The sequence below is a fragment of the Felis catus genome, chromosome F2 (genome assembly GCF_018350175.1).
Source record: "Felis catus isolate Fca126 chromosome F2, F.catus_Fca126_mat1.0, whole genome shotgun sequence".
Lineage (NCBI taxonomy): Eukaryota > Metazoa > Chordata > Mammalia > Carnivora > Felidae > Felis > Felis catus.
The window spans coordinates 49,458,517-49,484,172 of NC_058385.1; the positions used below are offsets into that span (position 1 = coordinate 49,458,517).

Here is a 25,656-nt window from a genome sequence, read left to right on the forward strand (position 1 = left end):
TAAATAGTGTTGTGGCGTCTGGGTGACTCAGTCAGTAAAGCGTTGGGCTTTGAGTTTGAGCCCTGCGTTGGGCTCTGTGCTGACAGCTCAGAGCTTGGAACATGCTTCAGATTCTGTATCTCCCCCTCTCTGTGCCGCTCCTATGCTCATGCTCTGTTTCTGTCTCTTAATAATAAATAAACATTAAAAAAATTAAAAATAATGTTAACAAAGTAACTTTATAGGCTTGTTAACTGAAATATTACTACATTACACTAGATCTACTATGGTTGTTGATAGCCTGTACAAAAAAAAAAAAAAAAAAAGGAATCTGTTACTGTCACAAAAATCTACCAATTTCTAATATTTCATTCAGGTTTCAAGAAATCTAGCCAATGCATGAAAACTAAGAAGGAAAACCTATAAGGATTTATTAGGAGAACTTTAATCTTTTTTTGAAGAGTCAAAAACTTGTAAATCCTGTTCAATCATCAATTCTATTAAAATCCTTTTGGTATAGATTTATATTAGGAAAATAAATGACATTTGTACATTATTTATGTGTATATTCTTATATAAAGTATTATTAATGGACAACTTAAAATTCTGAAAAAGTACTTTAGAAAAGCCCAAATAATATAAAAACTCTTCACATTTGTATAATTACGTTTGGCTACCAGAAGACCAAGAAATGCAAGACCCTATTATTTTATCACAGCCAGGAGAATATTAGTTTATAAAATTGCTACATTCCAACCTCATAGTAGGAAGTGCAGAAACCCTTGAACGAATGAAATTTGCTGCTGACATTATTATGTGTATCAATTAGCAGTTAACATTATTCAATCAACCTTCCTTAGATTGTATTACGGATTTATGAAAGTTGATTTTGGTAATGATCATCGGATCCTTTGTGCCTTAATTCAATCATAAAAGAAAATGCTCCTTAAGTTTTTAATATTAAAGTAAAAAAGTGAAATTTCCAATTTGCTTTAATGTAGGTATACAGAAAAACATTGGGTTATCATATAAAATTAGGAGAATTAAGTTAAGGAAAACCTTAGCTTAGAGATAGCTGGGCTTATCTTAACTCAGAACCTGGTTGCCTAAAGTTATCATGGTATCGCTCTCCTAGCTGGGTAGTGTAGTAAAAATTCTACAACAATATATATAGTAAGGTAGGATCATAATTTATAACAATATAGTATACAGTATTATAGGATTATTGTAGGGTAGAGCTAGAGGGGATCTTCATATCTACTTTGAATCATGCATTTTACAGAGAAGGGACAATAGAAGCCATGTAGAAGGATGTTTTTGCCATTCATACACATGTATTAATGAGTTCAACCTGAGTGGTTCTTTATAATAGACAGTTGAAATAGATAATGGTGGTTTGAAGAAATTCTCAGTATTAAATACACTTAGGTAAGTTCTACAAATGATAGCTTGAGATAACCTGAGACACTAAGTACTTGTAATAGGATATGGAGTGGGCCTTTTCCTGTTGCTTTGGAATTACAGGCTGAGGTCCAGTGTAGACAAAAAAATAAAAAATAAAAAAAAAGCATAAAGTACCCTATCATAAAATGAAAGTCCTGCCAATAATTGAGACCCAACACTTCTCTCAATGTTTTCTAAATTTTTTTTTTTCAACGTTTATTTATTTTTGGGACAGAGAGAGACAGAGCATGAACGGGGGAGGGGCAGAGAGAGAGGGAGACACAGAATCGGAAACAGGCTCCAGGCTCTGAGCCATCAGCCCAGAGCCTGACGCGGGGCTCGAACTCACGGACCGCGAGATCGTGACCTGGCTGAAGTCGGACGCTTAACCGACTGCACCACCCAGGCACCCCTCAACGTTTTCTAAAAGTGGATTAACTGGTAGCTACCTTTGTCCGTCAACTCCAGTGGAATCTTTTCATAATATAAAAGAGGACTGGGGAGCGAGGAGGGAGAGGAGAACAACTTGAAAAATGAATTTGGAGCCTGGTGTGGAGTTCAGTGGCCTTCTCTTCCCTTTTCCACACTTTGGGAAGGAATATATTATCTCCCTCTACCAAAAACCCAGTGAAGAGAATCTGAATTATTTGAAGTGCTTAGAGGTTTTAACAGGAAAGGGATGATAGCATTCTTTTCCCTGGTTAGCTAACTTCTTAGGTAGTAGAATTATTGATCTATCCATCCTGTGTCTATTTCAACAGAGGACAAGATAATTGGAAAGAAAGTGGGAATAGGGGATGTGTGGTCAGAGAACATCCTGTGTTTCCATGTGTGGGGTGGAAAGGAATGTGTAAGTGTATTATTCAGGATTGTCAAGGTTGTGCAGTAGTAACAAGCAATTCTAAAATCCCGATGATTCATATTAAAAAAAGTTGACCTCTTGTTCAGGTATACTGTGGCATAGTGTGGTGCGGTGAGTAAGGGTGACTCTTCACAGTAGTCACCTCCCATGTGGTTTATACCAACTCTATCATCTTGCAGCGTCACTATCTTGTACATGTGGGCAGAGGAAGAGAGATTGGAGAATTGAATATATGTGTTTTAGGTTTCTTCTTGGTCCAGAAATGATAACACTTTCTCTCATAACTCATGGGATGGGATCGATCATTTGGCCTTTTCCATCTGGAAGGGGGATGATAAGTATAATCTTCTGGGTGCCCAGAAGGGGAAGAAAATTTGATATCATAGGACTCTAGTAATATCTATCACAACTAATTTCCTATAGGTAAATTGACTTCATTGAAGATCGCTATAGTTGAGCTATTCTAGACGTCATTGTGAAATTGGGAAGGTGGATTCAAGAGAACATGGTTGAACGCACTGAGAAGAGAAAAATAGTATTTTCATATTTATTCTTTGGCAAGCTGAGACAGCTCACTAAAGTGAGCACATAAAGGAATGAATGGAGTGTTGCAAGAATATGGGTTCTGGAGTAAAACAAACTGGACTCATATTCAGGCTCTGTCACTCTCTAATTATGTTCTTGAGTATTTTATTCTTTTTGGCACGATTGTAAACAGAATTGTTTTCTTATTTTCTCTTTCTGCTTCTTCATTAGTGTTTAGAAACACAACAAATTTCTGTGTGTTAATTTTTTATCCAGCAACTTTCCTGAATTCATTTTTTATTTCTAATACTTTTTTGTGGAGTTTTTAGGGTTTTCTATTTATAGTATCATGTCACGATAGTTTAATTTCTTCCTTACCAATTTGGATGCCTTTTGTTTCTTTTTCTTGTCTGATTGCTGTGGCTAGGACACCCTTTATTTATGTATTTTTTTTACTTTAGGTTTCACTTTCGATATTTGTATGGTATGGAGAGAATTATAATGGAACTTTCTTCATAGAGTTGTTACAAGTAAATGGGTTGGTATAATAAGTCACCATGCATAGTATTTAGCAGATAGTATTCAATAAATGTTAATGGCCATTGTTGTTGTTAGGCATTTGGGGACTTAGGGAGAGTGTGGACTAGGAGGTAAACTGGGGATAAAGAAAATGATGTTGGAAAATATGTTTGACACATTTAAAAACATTATTTTATTATTTATATTTTTTCATGTTTATATTAGAGAGAGAGCATGTGTGTGTAAATGGGGGGAGGGGCACACAGAGAGGGAGACAGAGGATCTGAAACAGGCTCTACGCTGACAACGGAGAGCCTGATGTGGGACTCAAACTCACGAACCACAAGATCATGACCTGAGCCAAAGTCAGATGCTTAACCAACTGAGCTACCCAGGCGCCCCAACAAAATTTTTTAAAAGCAGCATTTCTTCTAGATTCAAGTAAAGGAAAGAAAATTTGCTTTTTATACTATGTGCCCTCTGCATTCCCAACAAGCAGTAATGTCCAAAAATAATGCCTTTCGTCATTGAGCCCTTATTGTGTTCTAGGCCTTGTGTTGAGCACTGAACGTCTATTATCTCATTTAACTTTTATTATATTTCTTATTCCCATTAACAGATCAGGAAACTGAGGTCACACAACTAATCTCAGAGCTAGGTTTAAAACCAACTTTGCCTATTTTTTTGGTTAAAGTGATGATTGAATTTTCATCCTTAAGAAGCTATGAATATAGTAGAGTTCTATTGTGGAGTAAGACTTATTAAAAAAAGTAATGTAACATATAGCATCCTATGCACTGTCATTATAAGGCAATAGATGAAGCATTTAAGTGGAAGAACTTATTTTTTTTAAAGGAAATCCATTATTTTTTAGTTTTTCTTTTTTATTAGTTTTCTTAGCTTTGGGGTTGGCTTTAATGTTGACTTTAATGTTGGCTTTAATGTTTAATCAGTTTCCCTGATCTCATGCAGTTTTCACTGTATAAGGCGTATTCATATATAGCATAGTGTTTAAGGTATAAGCCTTGGAGCCTGAAGAGCTAGTGTTGATGTCCACCAGTCAAAGACAACCAAGAACATATCTGTAGTCAAAATTGGGCTTCATTTTTTGCTACATCAAGGGAGGCCACACACCTTGAGAAATTGTAGTGTATCTTAGTTCGAAAGGGTTAGTGGAAGCTTGTCACAGAATTTGGGCTTGTATAAGGTAATCTGGGGGAAGATTCAAAGAAATGAGAATCTGTGTTGAATTTGGGTGCTCTTAGAAAGTAGGGCAGTTCAAATATCTTAACTTTTATCGAGGAGGTGGAAGGAACAGACAGTGCTAGGGTTGTTACGTCGGAAGAAGCAACAGTCACTTTTGCAGGTAGAGAAGGGGAATGGCTGGTCATTTTGGTTGTACAGTGTCTTTGCTTTTACTTCTGTTCAGACATGATGATGTAGTGGTGTTGTGTAGCCTCATTCCCTAAGAGCTGCAGAGAGTGCTTGTCTGATAATCCTGTGGAACTGTTTACATGTACCAGGGGCATACCAGAGCCTAACTGATAGCAACAAAGCCAGCTACAAGCTGATGGCTGTAAGGAAAGCTTTTTCTCTTAATAGTTTTAAATTCCTCCTCTGCCATTTACCAGCTGTATGATTTAAGGTAAGATAAATAACTTTGCGCTCAATCATCATAAAAATGGGGATGATGATACCTTCTTCATAGGATTAGTTTGAAAGATGAATGAGTGAATACATGTAAAATGCCCAGAACACTACCTGGTACAAGGTCGTTGCTCAGTTTAGCTAAACCATCAAAATAACAATAATTAAAATAATTTATAATACTCTTCATCACACACATGAACTTATGGCCTTGTGTATTCAAGCCCTCATACCCAGTACAAAAATATAATCTACGAAGTAGACAAAATTGCTCATTTAGTCAGGACATCTATTTTGTTTAGTGATGGAGGAATACTGACAGATTATTATTGTTCAGTGTCATTTATGAAATGCGTTTATTCATTGGACAACAAAACATATATTTGCCTATAAACCTTTTCCTTTCTATTCTAAATCTATTCGTTTAGTCACTCAAGAAATAAAATTCATAGTGAATTGCTTTTCTCCCTTTTTCCTCACCCTTCTACATCTAATCTGCCCAAGTTTTACAGATTTAACCTCCTAAATATATTTTGTTTCATTCCTTTCCACTGCCTTAGTCAAGGAGCTCATGATTTCTCACCAGAATCACTGGGATGATCCAATTGTTCTTCCAACCACTAGACTTGTTCCTGTCCCCTGTTTTAACCAGAATATTGCATGAGTCAACTCTCTGACGCAAAACATCTGATGACCTTCTCTTCGTCTACATAACAAAAGCCCAAAATGCTTAGCATGGTACATGAGCCTTTTAAATCTTCACCCAAGTTTGATTTCTGGCCTTCCCTGCCACTTCTGAGTTTGATCCTGATTTTGTTTCTACCGAACTGTTTTCTGTATTTTATTTTCTGTGCCATTTCAAGTTATTTGTTCAAAGAATTATGATATAATAATTCCAGTAAATGAAATAATGCAAAAGGGATTTTACATAATTTAAAAAGCTAGAATAATGAAAAAAATGAGCGTAGTTCTTTATTGTGGAGAGCTCAAGATTCAGTTATATAATCTAGTGCCACCTAGTGGTAAGTACTTTCAGTTTTTCTCTCTCTAACCCCCTGGGAAACTTCAAATGCACTTTGACACCCCCTTTTCCTTCCTACTGTCATTGCACTGATGATTGGATCTTTGAAAATCATACTTACCAGAGTTTTTTAAAGCTTTGACGTATTCTGATTTCATAAATGCACTTAAATATGTCATAACGTGCAACTCAAAAGAGTGTAAGATTGGGGGTGGAAAGCCATATTCAAAGAATTACAGGGATTTTCAAGTATTATTAAATTAAAACCTGAGGAGTTTGTTTGTTTTCCTATTTTTAATATTTATTTTAAAAGATATTTATTTATTTTGAGAGGTTGGGGAGGGGCAGAGAGAGAGAGAGAGAGAGAGAGAGAGAGAGAGAGAGAGAGAGAGAGAGAGAATTCCATGCAGGCTCTGTGCAAGGCTCAATTCCACCCACCATGAGATCATGACCTGAGCCAAAGAGCCAGATGCTCAACTGACTGAACCACCCAGGTGCCCCTCCTCCTCCCCCTATTTTTAATTCTTTTACAAAGTAAAATTAACTCTAGAGTTATCAGTAAGTGAGGAAGAATTCTTTTACTCTCCCTTAATCTCTTCATTTTTCAAACAGTGACTGCGCTTCTGTTAAATGTCAGGCTCTATTTTAGGTATTCTTCACGCTAATGAACTCAAGTTTCCAGATGAATAATGATAGCTATTGGCTAACCATTGCACTTTTTTCTCCAGGTTCTTATTAGTTGAGCTGTAGGGTATAAGCGGTGGTGTGTTGGTAAATGCTAGACAAACGGTTCTCCAAAGGTGTGGGGGGAGGGGGAACCACCGGATTTGTAGCATTTACCAATTTTCATGATGTAAATGACTGTGTCCCAACATGGCTGATTTTAAGGTACCAATGTGACATCACTGAACACAAAGTTGGAAGGAGGGGTTTACAATAGGCAGGTGGCAGTGCACCACTTGATAGGGAAGTATTATTTGTACTATATCATTTTGCCTCTTTCATTTGAAATCACTCTCCCTTTGGCTTATATTTATCTGTAAATTTTTACATATTTTCTGTTCCTAGACCTTTTTCATTTGTTTATTTTCTACTGAAATAGCAGCCAGGTTACTAATGATCCTAGATATGTCTTAGAATTCTCACTAGAGACAAGTCTTTGGCCTCAGTTATTATTGTGTTTAGCTATATGTAACATGAATTTCATAGCTGCATGCTTAAATAAAGAAGGAGTTTATGATTTCCGTAGATAAAAACAAGTCTGGAGATAAGTCAGCTCGAGGAGACCTACATTTTTTGTTGTTGTTTCCTGCCCTGCTACCCACAGTATGTAGTCCTCAAATTCATGGTTAAAAGAGATCTGCTGAGTTATAGGAATAGGACCACATTCCATTCAAAAAGGAGGAAGGACAAAGTATGAAAGGTATATGCTAGCTGGCTTTATCTCTTTTCATTTGGAATAAATAGCTTTGTAGAAGCTGTATCTAGTCAACTTCTATCTGAATGTTGTTGACCTGAACTATGTCACATGACCATCCCTAGCCACAAAAGAGCCTGGCAAATAAATCTTTTGTAAGAAAGAAAAGAGATTTAGATATATTCAGTAAGCAACCAGCTGTGTCTACCAGTCGGTTTTGCTTTTGGCCCTGGTTCAACCCTATGAACTCTAGAAAGGTGTAATTTCTTCCTGCTATCTTCTCAATCTACAGTTTAAGCAAAGTGTATTTTGAACCCTAAATCATGAAGTCCTGTGTTCAGTAGAATTGCTTTAACTTCACACGATTGTAGACTCAAATGGGAGATAGGATACCCTGCTTCCTCAGTCCTATGTTTCCTTCCATGTGGAGAGGGCTGCACTAGAATAATACTCCTGGCTTCCCTCAGCTCTCTGTTCCACTCTGCCCTTGGGGATAAGGAAGTCAGCGTAAGTAGTGCTTTCTTTTTCTCTTTCTCTCAGAAATAAGCTGCTTACTTGTTTTCACTTGTTTATTTTCTACTGAAATAGCAGCCAGGTTACTAATGATCCTAGATATGTCTAGAATTAAGCAAACATAGCCTATATTGCTAGAATTAAGCAAACATACTCTTCTGTTCCTGCCTTTATTTTTACAGGGATAAGCATAAACCAGTGTTGTCTGTGCCTGGATAGGTGTTTTTGTATGATTCTGAGGCCTGGTATTAGGAAACCTGCTTAAACTTTTTTCTTAATGTTTATTTATTTTTGAGACAGAGGGAGAGCGTGAGTGAGGGGAGGCAGAGAGGGAGACACAGAATCTGAGGCAGGCTCCAGGCTCCGAGCTGTCAGCACAGAGCCCTAGGCGGAGCTCGAGCTCAGACCTTGAGATCATGACCTGAGCCAAAGTCGGACGCTTAACCGACTGAGCTGCCCAGGTGCCCCATAGGAAACCTGCTTTTACATGGATCTAGGCCAGTTCTCCAAATTAAGTTTTACCAGTAATAGAGGTAATAATTCATGCTCTATCTCTTATGTGCATTTCTTAAATAGCTTAGACATTGAGTGGGGGATAGTTTAAGGTGCATTACTTAAAAAAAGCAGCGTGTTGCTGTTGCTTTGAAACATGTTGAGTGTGACTTGATCACTTTCTAGCCTTAAATAGAACAAGTCTAATGTCATAATTATCATATGAAATTTTACATGAAGCATTCAGTCCTGTGATTTTTGATCTCCGAAGAGATTTCGGTCTCATTTAATGACTATTTTTAGTGTAAAATAAGAAATGTTGGTGGGAATACAAACTGGTGCAGCCATTCTGGAAAATAGTATGGAGGTTTCTCAAAAAATAGAACTACCCTATGATCCAGTAATTGCACTACCAGGTATTTACCCAGAGAATACAAAAATTCTAATTCAAAAGGATACATGCACCCTGATGTTTATAGCAGCAATATCTACAATAGCCAAGCCAAATTATGGAAACAACCCAAGTGTCCATTGATTGGTGAATGGATAAAGAAGATGTGGCATACAGATATATACAGTGGAATATTAGTCAGCCATAAAAAAGAATGAAATGTTGCCATTTGAAACAGCATGGATGGAGCTAGAGAATATTATGCTAAGCAAAATAAGTCATTCAGGGAAAGACAAATACTGTATGATTTCATTGATATGTCGAATTTAAGAAACAAAATAAACAAGCAAAGGCAAAGAGAAAGAGAGAGAGAGAGCGAGAGAGAGAGTGAGAGAGAGAGCGAGAGAGAGAGAGAGAGAGAGAGAGAGAGAGAGAGAGAGAGAGAGAGAGAGAGAGGCAAACCAAGAAACAGATTCTTAACTATAGAGAGCAAACTGATGGTTACCAGAGAGGAGGTGGGTGGGGAAATGGGTTAAAAAGGTGATCGGGATTATGGAGTGCACTTGTGACGAACACTGGGTGTGACACCCAGTGTTTAAGTGATTGAGTGTTTAAGTGATTAAGTGTTGAATCACTATATTGTACACGTGGAACTGATACTACACTGTATGTTAAACTAATTGGAATTTAGATAAAAACTTTAAAAAAATAGGAAACACTTTAAAGAAATCATGTGACTGCAATATACATAGAGGTCCCAGCGTGCTTACTTTTCACAAAGGTAGAACCAATTTTCTTAGCAACAGAGTTCATTAGCATCATTGACAGCTAATGAGAAAGTAACACATAGACTTAGGAGTACATATTGCAGATTCTATGTCAGCCAAGAAGACTTCAGTTGCAAGTTATAGAAAATTCAAATGAGTCTGGCTTAAAAAAAAATAAAGGGGACTTATTATTTACCTAATTGAAAACTCCAGAGATAAATGTTACCGTGGGATTGACCCTGAATCTCATTTAACACGACTCAGGACCTAATTTCTTTCTTTCCATTTTTGTCACTTGGTCTCACTAAATTGACTTCGTTTTGGGAGGACTCCCCCAACTCTGAATTGATTTCAGTAGCTCTGAGAGTTCCATGAATCCTCAATCATAAAACAGGAATCTGTCTCAGCACTGTCAGACACATGTTTTTAAGTCACTGTGATGGGACCAGCTTAGGTCATTGTGCAGTCATGAATAGGAATGGTACATGCAGGGACGATGCTCTGCTAATCATCGTGCACCCCTGGGCATGTGAGGCCAGTTCAGTCCAAACCACAAAGCTGAGTGTGGAGGAGACATTCCTTCCCTCCTGAGAAAGAAGAGAATCAGTGACAGTGACAACAACAGATATTCATTTGTTGTTTCCAGAGTACATTTCCTATTTTTTTCACTTATAAGACTTAAAGTAACTGAAAAATTCACCACTATTTTGCTTTTTACCTAATACATTTTTAGAGATTAGGCCCAAATTAAAGGGTAAAGAAGTAATTTTACTGTGTGGTTTTATTTTCTATCAGTTACTTTAAAAATTGCTAAAGCAACTTTGCCATACAAGTGGTAAAATGCATCATTTATTTGGAGGCAGTTATATTTAAAAACATGTCCATGTTGCAAAGAAAATCCCAACTCCAGTGTCTGATCTGATGACTCATCACTCTCATGGTTTCAGACATGCCTCTTAAATAATATCCCCTTTCAATGTGGTGTTTAAAAGAGAATATCATATGTTAAATATCATGAAACCACACAAATGCACTTGTTAAAATTAACCATCCTTCTTTCACAAAGCTCAGCCCCACCAGTGGGCCTCATCACATCACGTCTCATGTTATTTAGGGTTGAACTCCGTTATACTTTTTCGGGGGTGGGGGAGTGACTAACTATAACACAACACTGGCACAGGAAATTTGTAGAGGAGTGTGGGAGACCAGATGGTAAGAGGCTAAGAGAGCTTTACTAAAGGGAGAATTAAAGAATTATTAAAAGGAGGATGTTTTATGTAATGCTCTATGGGGTACAATGCTGTCTTTTTTAACTCCTCAGTACAGCTTCCTTAAAATTTCCATTATGCGTTAATACTTTCATGGTATAGATATATGGGATTGGGGCAGACTTTCTCAGCCTGGGAATAGAGTGAAGACAGTGGTATCCTGAGATAGAATTGTATATTAATTTCAGCCACTTTTGAAGACAGTCTACTAAAGATTCGATTTTATAGTGTTTTACTGGTCTTAAAGGATGAAAGAATCAAGAGTATCTGTCTTCCAGAGAATACTACAAATGTAAACAGGGGGGCTGATTGAGGCATAATTTGAAGCAATGCAATATTGGTATAGATGGCTAAGGAGCACCGGCAGATCATGCTGGTGGGCAGATGTTAGGTGCTGAATTCTCTGAGGAAGAACATTCTGTTAACTTGAAGATAAATCAGGTTTCTTTAATTGGTCTAATGGTCAGATCTGAAGTTGGAGAGCATGTAGAAATAATCTGTGCCCGTTCCTTTAGCTCTGTGTGAAGATACATTACATGTTATGTATTTATTGGCATATGAGCATACAGGAATTATATAGGAAAACTTTTGTGACCTCAAATACTGGTATAATGAAGTGCCCTACATTTAAATAAAATAGATTGTGTGTGTGTGTGTGTGTGTGTGTGTGTGTGTGTGTTAATTTTGTCATGGTAGTTGGCTCCAAACAGTACTGTACTGAGTTGGTTATCATCAATTCTCTTCCAAGAAAAATCCTGTTTAATAAGAGCTTTCTCTGTACCTGTCACTCTCTAAAATAATTTAATTGAGTTGTATTCTCATGCATATTGGTGGCAAGATTCTTTCTGTTCTCTATCAAGAAACAGCCTCTTTTTTAACTCCTTGCCTCTTCCTACTTATCTCAGCAATGCGGTTTTCTCCACATCTCTGAAAAAGTCACTCAAATTCTCAAATCACTCGTACAAATCAACAAAATTGGACAGAAAAAAAAAATCAGGGGCTGGGAGAATGAAGAGGTTGATATTCTCAAAACTCGCGCATTGAAGGCACATCTTTTATTTGTTCCTTTGGAAGTGGTATTTTGGGTAATTTGTGAGTTTAGTTTTTAAGGTAAAATACAGAAAAGAAAACAAACAGTGTAAGTTTTGGCTAATCCTTGTATGTTTCTATGGTAGATAGGCTGGTCGAATAGGACAGATGACATTTATTTTTGTTGTAGTGTAAAAATTACCTTGCTTATGTTGCTTTATTTATTTATTCAATAAATATTTATTATCTACTATGTGCCAGGTATTTGGGGATCACATGACCAAAACAGTGGTCCTTACCTACAACGTGTATATAACAGGAAACAAATAAAAAAATACGTTATAATTAGAAGGAGATAAGTGTTCTGAAAAAGATTAAAAACAATAAAGTAGGTTTAGGGGATCGGGAATGGGGGTAAAGGGTTGGAGACAGGTCGAAGTAATGGGTGGTCAGGATAGGCCCCTTGAGAAGGTGAGATATGAGGAATGAATAACGAAGGTCTCTACTGACGAGCTGTTTAGAAAATGTCTGCTGATACCTGGAGGAGCGGTATTCCAGGCAGAGGGAGCTGCCAGAGCAGTGGTCCTAAAGTGAGAAAATGCAGGGAAGAGGCGGTTGGATCCTGAGGGAGCCAGCAGGGGAGCGGTAGGGGAGGAGGCCAGAGAGTGACGGGCACCACACCCCCTAGGCCTGGTCAGCAAAATAGGGAGCTACCAACTGGTTTCAAGCATATTTGACTTGCTTTCTTGCTGCTGTGTTGACACTGAGGTGAAGGGGGACAACGTGGAAGCAGAGAGGCCAGTTAGGAAGTTTTTGCAGTATATCACATGAAAAATGGTGATGACTTCACCGGGCTTGTGCTAGAGGAGGTGGTGAGATGGTGAGAAGTGTTTAGGTTCGGGATGCATTCTGAAGGTAGGTCCTATAGAATTTCCTCATGGGTTGGATGAGCAACTAGAAGGAAAAAGTTACCATTAACTGAGATGGAACGCACTTTTTCTCTTTAAACCCATTTATCGATGTTTCCCGTATTTTAAAACACCGTATTATTCTTTTTCCCAATAAGGAAATGCACACTTAAGATGAGAATTAATTATATGCGTCTTTGGTTTGCAGATAAGCAGTATCGATTTTTTAATTTGATATATATTTGTGGATGTGTTTGTTTCCTTTTATATGAAGAGGTTTTCTTCTCTGAATAACTGTGAGGAGAGAATGCAAAGGTATATTAAACCAATAACTGGAGTTCAGTAAAGTAACTGTGATATTAAAATCATATAAAGATTTCAGGGGAGAATGGAGTAAAATAACTCTTTCTGGGGTCTTTCACTGATGATTACAGAGGGTAGTTGTTAGTTAAACGTATTTATACTTTTTTTCCCTTCTATTTCTTCTCTCTTGCTCATGGTACTTGCTCGTATTGTTTTCATTGAATATTGTAGGGTTGTTTCTAAGGCTGTCATAAACTCAGAAAGAAGGCTTAAAGAAGTCCTTAAAGAAGGACTCCTCACCTTAAAGAAGAGAACTAAAATCACTACCGGTTGAAACTGTCTTCTGATATAGAATGGTTCCTAATCTTTGTGGCAGTTTGGGGAGGGATAGTGGGAGGAAGGGAGTGGCACAATGGGTTAGTAGAGGGCAACATCATTTCTGCACCATTTTCTAGAGATTTGAATATACAAGGTCTTCATCTTTCAAACGTAAGTTGAAAATATTATCATGAATGAAATAAAAATTATTTACTGGTATCTGATTCATAGAATCTTTTTGTTATTTTGTACTTCTGAAGAAGTCGATGGATACTACAATTATAGTCTCATGAAATCCTTTTAAATCCCAAATTGGGTCTTCATAAATTTGAATGCATAGGAAGTACTTACCCAAAGAATTAAAATTTAAAAAAGTATAAAAGAAAAGAATTAAAAATGGGAGGGGCGCCTGGGTGTCTCAGTCTTTTAAGTGTCCAACTTCGGCTCAGGTCATGATCTCACAGTCCGTGAGTTTGAGCCCCGCGTCGGGCTGTGTGCTGACAGCTCATAGCCTGGAGCCTGCTTCAGATTCTGTGTCTCCCTCTCTCTCTGCCCCTCCCCTGCTCATGCTCTGTTTTTCTCTGTCTCAAAAATAAATAAAAACATTAAAAAAAATTTTTTTTAAATGGAGAAAATAGTCCTAAAAGGAAAATATGACTCCCGAAGTGTAGGGAGAAATAAACTGGAGACCTAGAAAGATTGATAGAGAGGAAACATATTAGGAATGATATGAATGAAGGTCTGTGGTGGACAACTGAATGGACAAGGAAACAAGGTTGATGGCGGAGGAGATGACTGGCAACAGAGAGTGTACATTATAACTGGGACAACACTGCTGAGAGGACTCACAGAGGTGGGCAAAGTGAATGGAAGGAAAAATAAAGGAGGAAGCTTTGCTATCATAATATCAACTGTAATACTGTGAAATCTTCTGGACTTATCAGCTTGGAAGAATCACAGTATTCTGTGGAATCTTTTTTTTTTTCCACTTTAATACGAGCTATGGGGTCTAAATGGGTGACTTTTGTTATTGTTCACATTCCTATGAAAATGAGTGATCATGAATTTTTATCGCATTTGTTTCAATAATCTACAAATCTTTATTAGGAATCTCAGTGAGTAAAAATTACTTTATCTGTCCCTGCCACCTCTCCACAACCTCTCCAAGATTTAGACTTAAATCTAGGAGAGAATCGTGTAGATGAATACTGCACAAATAGTTTGAATGGTGCTACCACATATTCCTAGACTCTCATTTAAACTTGAAATTCAGGAGACCAAAAAACAGCACAGTAGTTTTGCATCTTTCCCCACTCTTCAAACACTGGCCTTTCCTCAGTTTTATATAAGTTTATGTGGAATCACTTACATATAACTCTCAGAAGTTATTAACATCTTGATGATTAGTTTCTGGTAGAAAGGAATCTGTGGTGTTATTGTCTTTACTTTTTTTTTTTTTTTTTTTAGTGACCGAATAGAGTCATTGAGAGAGTAAGTGATAAAGGGAGCAAAACTTGACTTAAACTCAGTGTCTGATGAACTTCTTAGTTCATGGAACCCATTATTTTTTATGAAACTCACTGACTGCTATTCCCTTTCCCATTATACCTCTGGGGAAGCATTCTCTTTTTACTGAAGATTAAGAAACTTATTGAATAATCAAAAAGAAATTATCAAATAGGCTTGTTAAACCATCAATGACTTTTATTGTCACCATACATCTTATAAGTGACAGCAGCACAGGGGGGACATCAATAACAAACACAATGATATCTCTTATTTTAGAAATACTGTAATTCATGTAGGAGAACATGGTTTACAGATTTCTCAATCTGTCCATTTTAAGTCTAGTCCCCACAAATGCCATGCATGTAGGATGCATTTGGTATTCAGTATTGTGAGGCACTAATCAGCTAAGTACCGTAATCCTCCTTACAGGGTACATTCTTACTTGACCTGGAGCTATATACAGCCACATAGTAACAGCATTACAGAGTAACCTTTTTCTTAACAGGCTCATCACTACAGGATTCTATGACTCCATCCATGAATGAGTGCTGTTTTGTGTGTAAATTTTTAGTAATTCAGTTTTGGAAAAAAAATGATTGTAAGCACGTAGAGGTTTTCAAATCATCTGATTAAGGATGGATCCTATGATTTTGCTAGAGCTAGAGAAGGATTAAATGAAAGCACTCCCTGGCACAGTGTTGATGTATTTTTGTCAACAATGATGCTTCATGCTGGACAGATGTGCATTGGTTGAACACAAGGTAAAACTATAAAAATGTGTTAAATGTTGTGATGTGTTCAAAAAGTTTGGTCTTTTTTGTGTGTTTTTTTGATGAATATGAATTGTTTGATTTGTTAAAAGCTTTTCGTAGAAATTCTAGGAATAGAATCTATATATTTCATATTTTACAGGATCCTGTATTTCTGTTAATTCCTTGATTTAATGTGTCTTAATGGTTTCAAATTTCCAAATTTGATTACAATGTTATGTTTAAACTATATGGTTAGAATTGTGTAGAATTAAAATAAATCATTTAAATTTATTTAGCAATAACCATGCTTTATAAAGCTTTTATAAAGATAAGAGGGTTTTTTTCAGGCTATTGATTCTTCAAATATCATTTCTCTTCTTTTACTTATAAATGACAGTAGTTTAATGATCTCTACTAATAAAGGTTATGAGTAAGAAACTTTCCTATAGGTAGTACTTAATTGAATAGCATAAAATTTGAATTTGAAGAAATTAACAGTCTTCAAATTCTTTACTTTCAATATCATGATTCTTAAAAATTGTATAGGTCTTAAGAATTAAAAACAAATAAATATTAAAGCTTAAGTTTCCATGTAAGCTTTCACTGTCTTTATAAATGTTTTCAAATATTTTATACCAGATTATATTTTCAGAGCCTGAATGATTTTTTTTGTAGTATATGTAGTTGGTATCATAGGTAGTAGAATAACACAAACTACATAGCATGGGTAAAGTTCTAAATATGGTAGAAACATGATGAATTGTTACACAGTATGTAAGTTGAGACTGCCTTTGGGAAATTGTTGAAAATGACTTTAATTGGGAAAGAATCTTTATTTGGAGTTTTTTTATCAGTCAATCTGAGTTTTAGACACAGAGCTTTAAAGAGACTATTTGGTAATTTCTTGCTGTAATCAGAGTAACATTTATTATAGAGGATATAGTGAATATATAGCTAGAATGTTTAGAAATAGATTGAATAGTCCATATGACAAAATAATTACAAGCAATGAACAGAAATGCTACCCTATAATATGGTGAGAGAGAAAATAATTGTAATAACCTAGATTTCAATAAAGAGGTAAGATGAACAGATATGAGGCACATAAAAAGTGAATATAAATATATATATACTGATATTGTTATATCAGAAATAGGGATTGATTGAAGCATAGAGGTAAAAAGTAAGGCACCATATGATGTCACAAATACATTTTATTCTAAAGAAAGGCATAATTTTGGATCCTGCCTCTTAATATCTCAGCGTCTTGGAAGGATTAAGTGACATATAACATCTTGGATGAATTGTCCCATTCTTCTGAATTATAATTTGTGCGTGAAATAGTGTTAAATCCTTTATGATTGTTTAGAGAATTGTATAATTTATCATTATATTCTTTTACCTATTAGATGTTTTCCACCTAATAAAAAAAATAAATGCTAAGACTTGCTTATAAAGGGCAGTAGGGAAGATGGAGATTAGTGATATAGTACTTGAATTTTCATAGGTTTTCTTCAGTTCCTGAAAAAAATATATGGTGTCTAAGAAAACACAGCAGTTTTAATTTAAAGGAGAGTAAAAATGAAGTAATTCATGATCTAGTTGGTAAAATTATTTGACAGAATATTTTAATATTTTGGACTAAGTGACAGCAGATTCTCCATTGTTTGACAAGAGTAGTCGTAGAATAAAACTTGCCTCGCTCCCAGCATAGCTTTAATATACTATATGATACTATACCTTGAAATGCATCTTTAAAAACTTAATTTCATGTTAAGTAACAGTGACAATAGTTATCCCAATTTCAGAAATCATGAGCACTGTTCTATTTTTACTTAAATCCAGTACAAATCAGCATCTACAGGATGATTCAGATGCTTCAGGCAAATTTCATAATCTCTAGAACAATGTGATTGCTGGATTTAATGTTGAATTCAATTTTTCTAAGGTATGATTTAGCACTTAGATGACTTTCTAAGTGCTAATTAATAATAAGCTTTCTTTTGGAACTGAATTCTATGATAAATATTATTTACCAATAAAATAGAATATATTTTTTCTATTGTAAAGGCTCACTATAGTCACTTTATTTGCACTCTACTTACTTTCAAAAATTTATGTCCATTCCTCAGGGAATGACATGTTTTCTTTTCTTCGCCCTCCCTCTGTCCCATAACACCAAGTGTGATGCTAAATGTATTACTAGCATCCCCTAATTTACAAAGAGGTTTTGTTTTAAATGTTTAATTGTAAAGTGATTGACACTCAGAGTACATTTGCCAAAGAAATCATTTTATAAACGATTGTTGGATTTTGAAGCTCAACAACAAAAGCCAAAGTAACATACAACATGCACTACTAAGAAAAGCAGTTCCTTCCTTTCCCTGATAGTGTTATCACTGCCAAGACAGCAGTAGGGGAAAGAGAATAACTAGGCTATTTTAGCAAATTGGTGGGTTTGGGTATAGAAGGAAAGAGCATATCATGAAAAGTAGAGATCATCTAAGGGAGAATTAACCAGTTCTTTAATTCAACAGATATTTATTGAGCATCTATTATGTGCCAACGTCCATAGACCCAGTTGCTGTTCCTAATGAACCTTCTTGCTTTAGAGTATAATATACATTCCTGGATAGAAATGGGTAAGATTACTTAGGGAAGAAGTATAGTAAGGAGGAGGAAGGCCACTGTTAGGTTGAATTGCCTTCAAAATATCCAATTTCTCTGTTAGCATTTTCTGATTTATTTATTTATTTATTTATTTATTTATTTATTTATTTATTTATTTTACTTTCTTGTATGGCCTTAGGTCCCACATTTTAGAGATTAATTTGTATTAACAATCTTAAGGCATGAAAGTTTTTTTTAATAACATTATAAAGCCAATACCCCTTCATTCTGATTTAATCTGGTCATTTTTCTTTTGACTCCCAACTGGGATCAAGTATAATGTGGAATTGGAATTTTCTCAGTTTGAGAGCATGAAATCTTTTGAAAAGGAGGGGTACAGGAGGAGGCTTGATGGGCTGATTTTAGATGGATTCTAGGGATGAACTACCTGGAAAATCCGTGATTTATATCAAACAATCAAGAATTTGGTAGATTTTATATTTTATAACACAGTTTTCAGTAAACAACAACAACAAAAACCAAAGTGATAGTAACTGAATGCGAACACCCAAAACATTTCCAGTGAAGTTGTATATTTTATATAAATGGGCTGCACTCAGTGTACCTACATTACTGAGGTCTTGGTTCAAATGTACCTTTTCAGGAAGACATTTCTTACCAAAAGTAGCTTCCTTCAGATACATTTCATAAATTTGCCCTGTTTCAATTTTCTTTCATAGTATTTACCACTGTATAGAATTGCCTTTATTTGTTTAGTGCCTAATTTATTTGCTGATTGTCTTGCCTACCAGAAAGAAAGCTTATTTAGGGCAGGGACTTTATGTGTCTCTTCTCTAATGTAGTTCCAGCACCTAGAATCATAGCTGGCACATATGAAGCCCTAAATAAGTATTTGTTCAGCAAATGAATTAATAGTGGAACTACAAAGGTATGATAGACACAGTCCTTCCTGGTTCAAAATTTAAAGTCCAGTGGACAATACAGAACACTAATTAGGTAATTGTAAATAGAATGGGGAATAGAAGGTGTGCTGGGGAAATACAAAGGCACAAAAGTGAGCTCTAAGTGATGATCTGATCTTACTGGTCTATGGTAATGAAGTAATACTGCTTTCAAAATTTATATACTTATAGCTAGCTATAAAATTTCCTTTTCAATCCACACTGGATTTTAGGGAAATTAGAATTTATTTAAACAATGAGGGGATGGTCAAAGTGGGCGAGAGGGAGTGGGAGATACGTACTTCTAGTTACAGAATGAAAAAGTCACAGGGATAAAAAGCACAGCGTAGGGAATGGAGTCAATGATATTGTAATAGCGTTGTATGGTAACAGATGATAGCCACGCTTGTGGTGAGCACAGCATAACAAATAGAGAAGTTGAATCACCACGTTGCATGCCTAAAACTTACGTAACATTGTGTGTCAACGATACTCAAAAAAGTTTCCAAAATAAATGAAGTTAAAAAGATCGTTTTCTTATGTTTCTTATCTGAGAAACATTAGAATCTGACTCTTGAAACAGTATAATTTCTTGATATTATATTTGGTTTATGAATAATCTGTCTTTTTAGAGACAAATATATTTATTGACTGAGGTTGGAAAAAAAACAACACCCCAAAATGTATTTGAATTTCTGATATAAAGTATGCATCTAATGGAGGTTAGATGGTCAGTTTAGAGGAACTGATTTAATTGCTTATTCTTTAGAGTTCTCTAGAGAAAGTCTCTTTTATTTCAGTTAGTTTTTTTTTAAATATAGTAAGTAGATATAAGTGGCCAGTTAAAGAGATGTGAATATGTTGAAAATTGGCACAGTTAATTTTGACATTTTGACAGAAGTATCATTATTTTTTTGCTATCCCTAAAGCTTTCATTTAGGCATATTAACTTGATGAAGTTATAGTGTCAGTATTATAAGATCATAGTCCCTAAGAAATGGAAGAGTTTTAGAATCATGCGCCTTCTCAAAATCAAGGATCCTCTCTTATCATTTCTTTATTCCTAATCTCTATTATAGTATGTGGCATTTAGTTCTTACCTAATACATATTTGTTAAAATAATATATGAATTAATGTGTATAGTCTAAAATATAGACTTTCAAAGGTTAAATGGCCATATAGGTTCAAATAACTGGTTAATAACAAAAACAGAACCAAGAAACTCAGATCCCTTAATTCTGTTCTTTTTATGACACATTGCCACCATGCTAAATTATTTTTTTTTCTTTCGTTATATGTATAAAAAAATGACAAAAAAGTAAAAGAAGTGATGTATAATGGGCACACATATATAGGCTATTAGGTAGGTTTATGCTCTATTTTGAGTGCTCTGTTTTGATTATGTATTTTATTTTTTTAATGTATTTTTTTAATGTTTATATTTGAGACAGAGAGGGCGAGCAGGGGAGGGACAGAGAGAGGAGACACAGAATCCACATTAGGCTCCAGGCTCTGAGATGTCAGCACAGAGCCGGACGAGGGGCTCAAACTCATGGAGCCCCGTGAGATCGTGACCTGAGCCGAAGTCGGCCGCTCAACTGACTGAGCCACCCAGGCACCCCTGATTGTACATTTTAAACCATAGGAGTCTATGGTTTTATGTAGCAAAACCAAAAAGATTCAAGTCCTAAATGTTTTATATGTAAGTGTACATTTACGTATCAATGTAAAAAAAATCACGTCCACTTGCCTAATCGTAAAACATTTAGGAAAACAGACCAGTTCGTTCATTTTCTGTAATACTTTGTCCTTTGTGGTTCTGGGGAGAGTTTACCCTGGCTATACCTTTGTGTGACATTGAAAGGTGGAAGAGTTACAGAAGCCGTTATTGGCCAGCAGCAGTTGTTGGCAGGCACACGGGCAGATGTGAAAGTCTCCGTGGCTCCTGGCAAGCTCCTGTTAATTGACCACCCTCATGCCGTAGGCAGCTGAAATAATTGGTGGCAAACTCCCCAAAGACTCTTGAGATTAACAGCAGCTTCCTAATGAACATTTTGAGAACCCTTGTCTTTTGTTCTTCAGGCTAAGAACAGCAGCATTAACTTCTCTGGCCTTCACTCCTTTGCTGGTTCCGTTGTGTGGCTTTTGATTCTGTATTAAAGCCCTCACTGTATTAGAGCCTGGAAAACCTAGAGTGACTCCTGTTTTTACTAACCAATCTTAATCGGTACATTGGCAGGCTGCATTTCAGATACGGGGGAAAGAGATTCGACGACACAGAAACTGTAGAGGAGCAGGAGGCTGTTCCTGGGTTGGGTTATTCCACCTGGATCCTTTCTCTGCTCTTGCTTTTAGGCCAAAAAATACATATGTATATACGATACACACACACACACACACACACACACACACACACACACACACACACATCGTGTAAGAAATTCACAACTGAGCTATCCAGTGTTGGTCATCTTTAACTTCAACTGACCCTGCTTTTTTTTTTTTTTCAACGTTTATTTATTTATTTTTGGGACAGAGAGAGACAGCATGAACGGGGGAGGGGCAGAGAGAGAGGGAGACACAGAATCGGAAACAGGCTCCAGGCTCTGAGCCATCAGCCCAGAGCCCAACGCGGGGCTCGAACTCCCGGACCGCGAGATCGTGACCTGGCTGAAGTCGGACGCTTAACCGACTGCGCCACCCAGGCGCCCCCTGACCCTGCTTTTTTATCGTCTCCCGTTCATATGTCCTGGCAAAAGTCTCTGAAATAGTAATTCTCAACTTCTGTCATCTCCCTGCTGCTTTTCGTGGCTAGTGGTTGACATTTAGCTGGGTTTGTACCAGGGAAGAGGACAGTGTGAATATCTTGTTGACAAAGAGTATTCCGTATGATTACAGGGTCCACTATGTTGTACTAGTGTTAGAGGGGCAGGTTGAGAACTTAATATACGGTCTGTTCTTCTGAGGCTCTAAGGAAGTATGAGGGGTCAGATGGGATGACAAAGAGAGGTGTCATTGAGCTGGCCTTAATCTCAGTGAAGATGGAATAAAAATAGCAGTTCTCTGACTTCTACAGAGATTTTTTTTTTCTTTCTGTGATGAATAAGTCATTATTTTCAGTATGTTTTTTAATTGTGTATCTCAAGTTAGAACAGTAAAGAAAAGTTGGAGATATAATGCTAAGATAAAGATTGAGCTGAACCAGTACTAGGAGTGATAGAAGTAGCTGATGAATGAAAAATGATTTTTAAGAGCCAGCGTTTAGTTTTAGCCAGAAAGTATTCGGCTCTTGAGCCAAATCAGTTTGGCTTCATTATATTTTCAAGTGACTTCATATTGAGGTGTCAAGAATAGAGAGAATGTCAGGTGGAATTTTTCAGAGCCTCTGAAGAGCAGTTGGGAGATCGAAGTGTATTGAGCAAAGCCAAGAAATCACAGTAAAGTCCATTTTGCAGAAGCAGAGTATGGTGCTGTCTTATTTCAGGGCATTTAAGTATATTCCATATGTAGTGTGCAGGCATTGAAGAACCATATCAAAAGTACCTTTAAAATTTCCTATTTGAACTGAATAAAATGAATATTAGTAAAGCTTTTATTATGGCATGACTGTAAAAAGCTTTTTTTTTTTTTTAAAGTGGAAGAACTATCTGAATATAATTCGTCAACCTGCCAGTGAATCAGTAAAATGTTGAATTGTTTAGACGTTGCTCTTCTCATCAGTCTTTTTCTTTGGTTACTTAGGACACGAAGTCCCTCAGTATCCAGAGATCAGAATAGAAGATACGACCAAAGAGAAGAAAGAGAAGAATATTCACAATATGCTACTTCAGATAACGCCATGCCTAGATCTCCATCAGATTATGCTGATAGGAGGTCTCAGCGTGAACCTCAGTTTTACGAAGAGTCTGACCATATAAATTACAGGGACTCCAACAGGAGAAGTCATAGGCATTCCAAAGAATATATCGTAGATGATGAGGATGTGGAGAGCAGAGATGAATATGAAAGGCAAAGGAGAGAGGAGGAGTACCAGGCGCGCTATCGAAGCGATCCGAATTTGGCCCGGTATCCAGTAAAGCCACAGCCCTATGAAGAACAAATGCGTATTCATGCTGAAGTGTCCCGAGCGAGGCATGAGAGAAGGCATAGTGATGTCTCTTTGGCAAATGCTGAACTGGAAGATTCTAGGATTTCTATGCTGAGGATGGAAAGACCATCAAGGCAGAGATCTATATCTGAACGTAGAGCTGCCATGGAAAATCAGCGATCTTACTCAATGGAAAGAACTCGAGAGGCTCAGGGACCAAGTTCTTATCCACAAAGGACCACAAACCATAGTCCTCCCACCCCGCGGAGGAGTCCAATACCCATTGATAGACCAGACATGAGACGTACTGACTCACTACGGAAACAGCACCACTTAGATCCTAGCTCTGCTGTGAGGAAAACAAAACGGGAAAAGATGGAAACAATGTTAAGGAACGATTCTCTCAGTTCCGACCAGTCGGAGTCCGTGAGACCTCCACCACCAAAGCCTCATAAATCAAAGAAAGGAGGTAAAATGCGCCAGGTTTCATTGAGCAGTTCAGAGGAGGAATTAGCTTCCACGCCTGAATACACCAGTTGTGATGATGTGGAGATTGAAAGTGAGAGTGTAAGTGAGAAAGGTAAGCACTGGATTCCAATCACACTTTAGCTGTAGTTGATTCCATGAGGGTTTCTTTTTAGGCTGTGTTGGTGATTGACATTTAATAGATATTACTACCTTTGGAAGTTTCTTAATGGTGCTGGCCATGTGAAGAAAAAATTCACATAAAAATTTTAAAAAGTGGGTATCTTCTGTTATTCTTGTGGAAGAAAAGTCTATTGGTTTTTTTTTTAAATCTATTTTGCTTTGTTTCTGAAAATTTTCTTGCATCACTTGATGCTGTATTAAAAAAATACCTATTACCTATATTTGTAAATTAGCATTTTGTATGTGTTTCTTTTGGCAAGAAACAATATGTATTTACTCTAGAATAACTGAAAAATTCCTCGAAGTGTAATGAATGAAATACCAACTATCCATAATCTTTTCCCCCAAATATAACCATTAACATTTTGTTGTATTTCTTCCCTTTTTCCTATGCATGTATATTTTACATGTTTATATATATAATTTTGTTCTGATTTTTTCAACTGATATCATTAGCTTTTTTCCAAAGCCATTAGATGTTCTTCATAAATATGTTTTAAATGGCTGCACTAATCGTCTATTATATAGATGTGTACCACAAACTAACTATTCCTTTATTGGGAGGCATTGCAGTTGCTTCCAATTGGTAGCACAAATGATATTATAATGGTTATCTTTATATAAGAACTTTTGTCTAATACCTGAGAATTTCACAAATACATACTCATGCTTTGATTCTTACAAACTTTTGGTTCAGAATACCAACTTGCTTTCCAGAAAGGTTATAATGCTCCATACTCCTGTCAGATGTGCTTAAGTTTTGTCTCAAGATACCAAATCTTTGCAGTTGCACAGGGTACAAAATGCTCTCTCTCTGTCATTTTAATTTGAATTTGGTTGTGCAGTTGAATGTTTTATATGTTTGTTGGTGTTTGATTATCTTCTATGAATTGTCTGTTCATTCCTTTTATTTCTCCTGCCCATGTTCCTATTGGGTATTAATTAGTTTTTCTCTTACTGATTTATAAGAGCTTTTTATATGGTTAGGATTTTTACCCATTTAACTGTCATCTGTTTGAAATGTATTTCCCATTTTGATGTTTCTCTACTAGTTTTCTGTGGCCATTTGGAAATATTGAATGTAATATAGCTGTTTTTGCATCTATGGTAATTTTTTCTCATTTCTTTTATCTGTAGAAACTCTTTATTCATCCCCAAATCAGTTAAATATTTAGCTGTGTATTTTCTCATGTTTTTATTATTTACTTTTTTAAACTTTAACTTTTTCATCTTTTTGTAACTTATTTTGGTATACCAGATAGGTGAGTATCTAACATGAATCCCCTATATCACCCACCCTCTTGCACGACGCACACACAGTTTTCTGGCACCTTTGATGAATAATCGACTTCTTCATGAGAATCAACAGAAATCAATAAATTCAAGAAGGCAGCTAGATATGGAATTAATATGGCATTATTTTGTACTGCACCAAAAATAATTAGTTAGGAAAATGAATGAAAAGCAGTTCCCATTCTGCCCAAAAAACAGAAAATGTGATTTTAAAAATAACCAGTAAGAAATTTAAAAAATAACTAATAAGAAAGCTATAAAACTTACTGACTAACATAAAAGAAGATAGTCATTGAGTGAGTAGGTATTCATTTCATGTTCCTAATTGGGAAGGCTAAATATTGTAAAGATGCATGTTTTTTCTAAACAGTGTCTTGGGGTTAATGATATTT

At 36.2% G+C, this 25,656-nt stretch overlaps 1 protein-coding gene across 49 annotated transcripts in view; it reads left to right on the forward strand.

Moving 5' to 3' along the window:
- RIMS2 (regulating synaptic membrane exocytosis 2) overlaps nt 1–25,656 on the forward strand; it is a 612,755-nt gene that overhangs the window by 256,814 nt on the left and 330,285 nt on the right. For 48 of the 49 annotated variants that reach the window (XM_045050079.1, XM_045050046.1, XM_023248368.2 and 45 more), the window contains one exon: nt 22,978–23,903. In XM_045050079.1, coding sequence (XP_044906014.1) covers nt 22,978–23,903 — 926 coding nt within the window. Of the gene's footprint in view, nt 1–15,392; nt 15,673–22,977; nt 23,904–25,656 lie in introns of those variants that run through there. The other variant, XM_045050062.1, reaches the window with a different exon arrangement.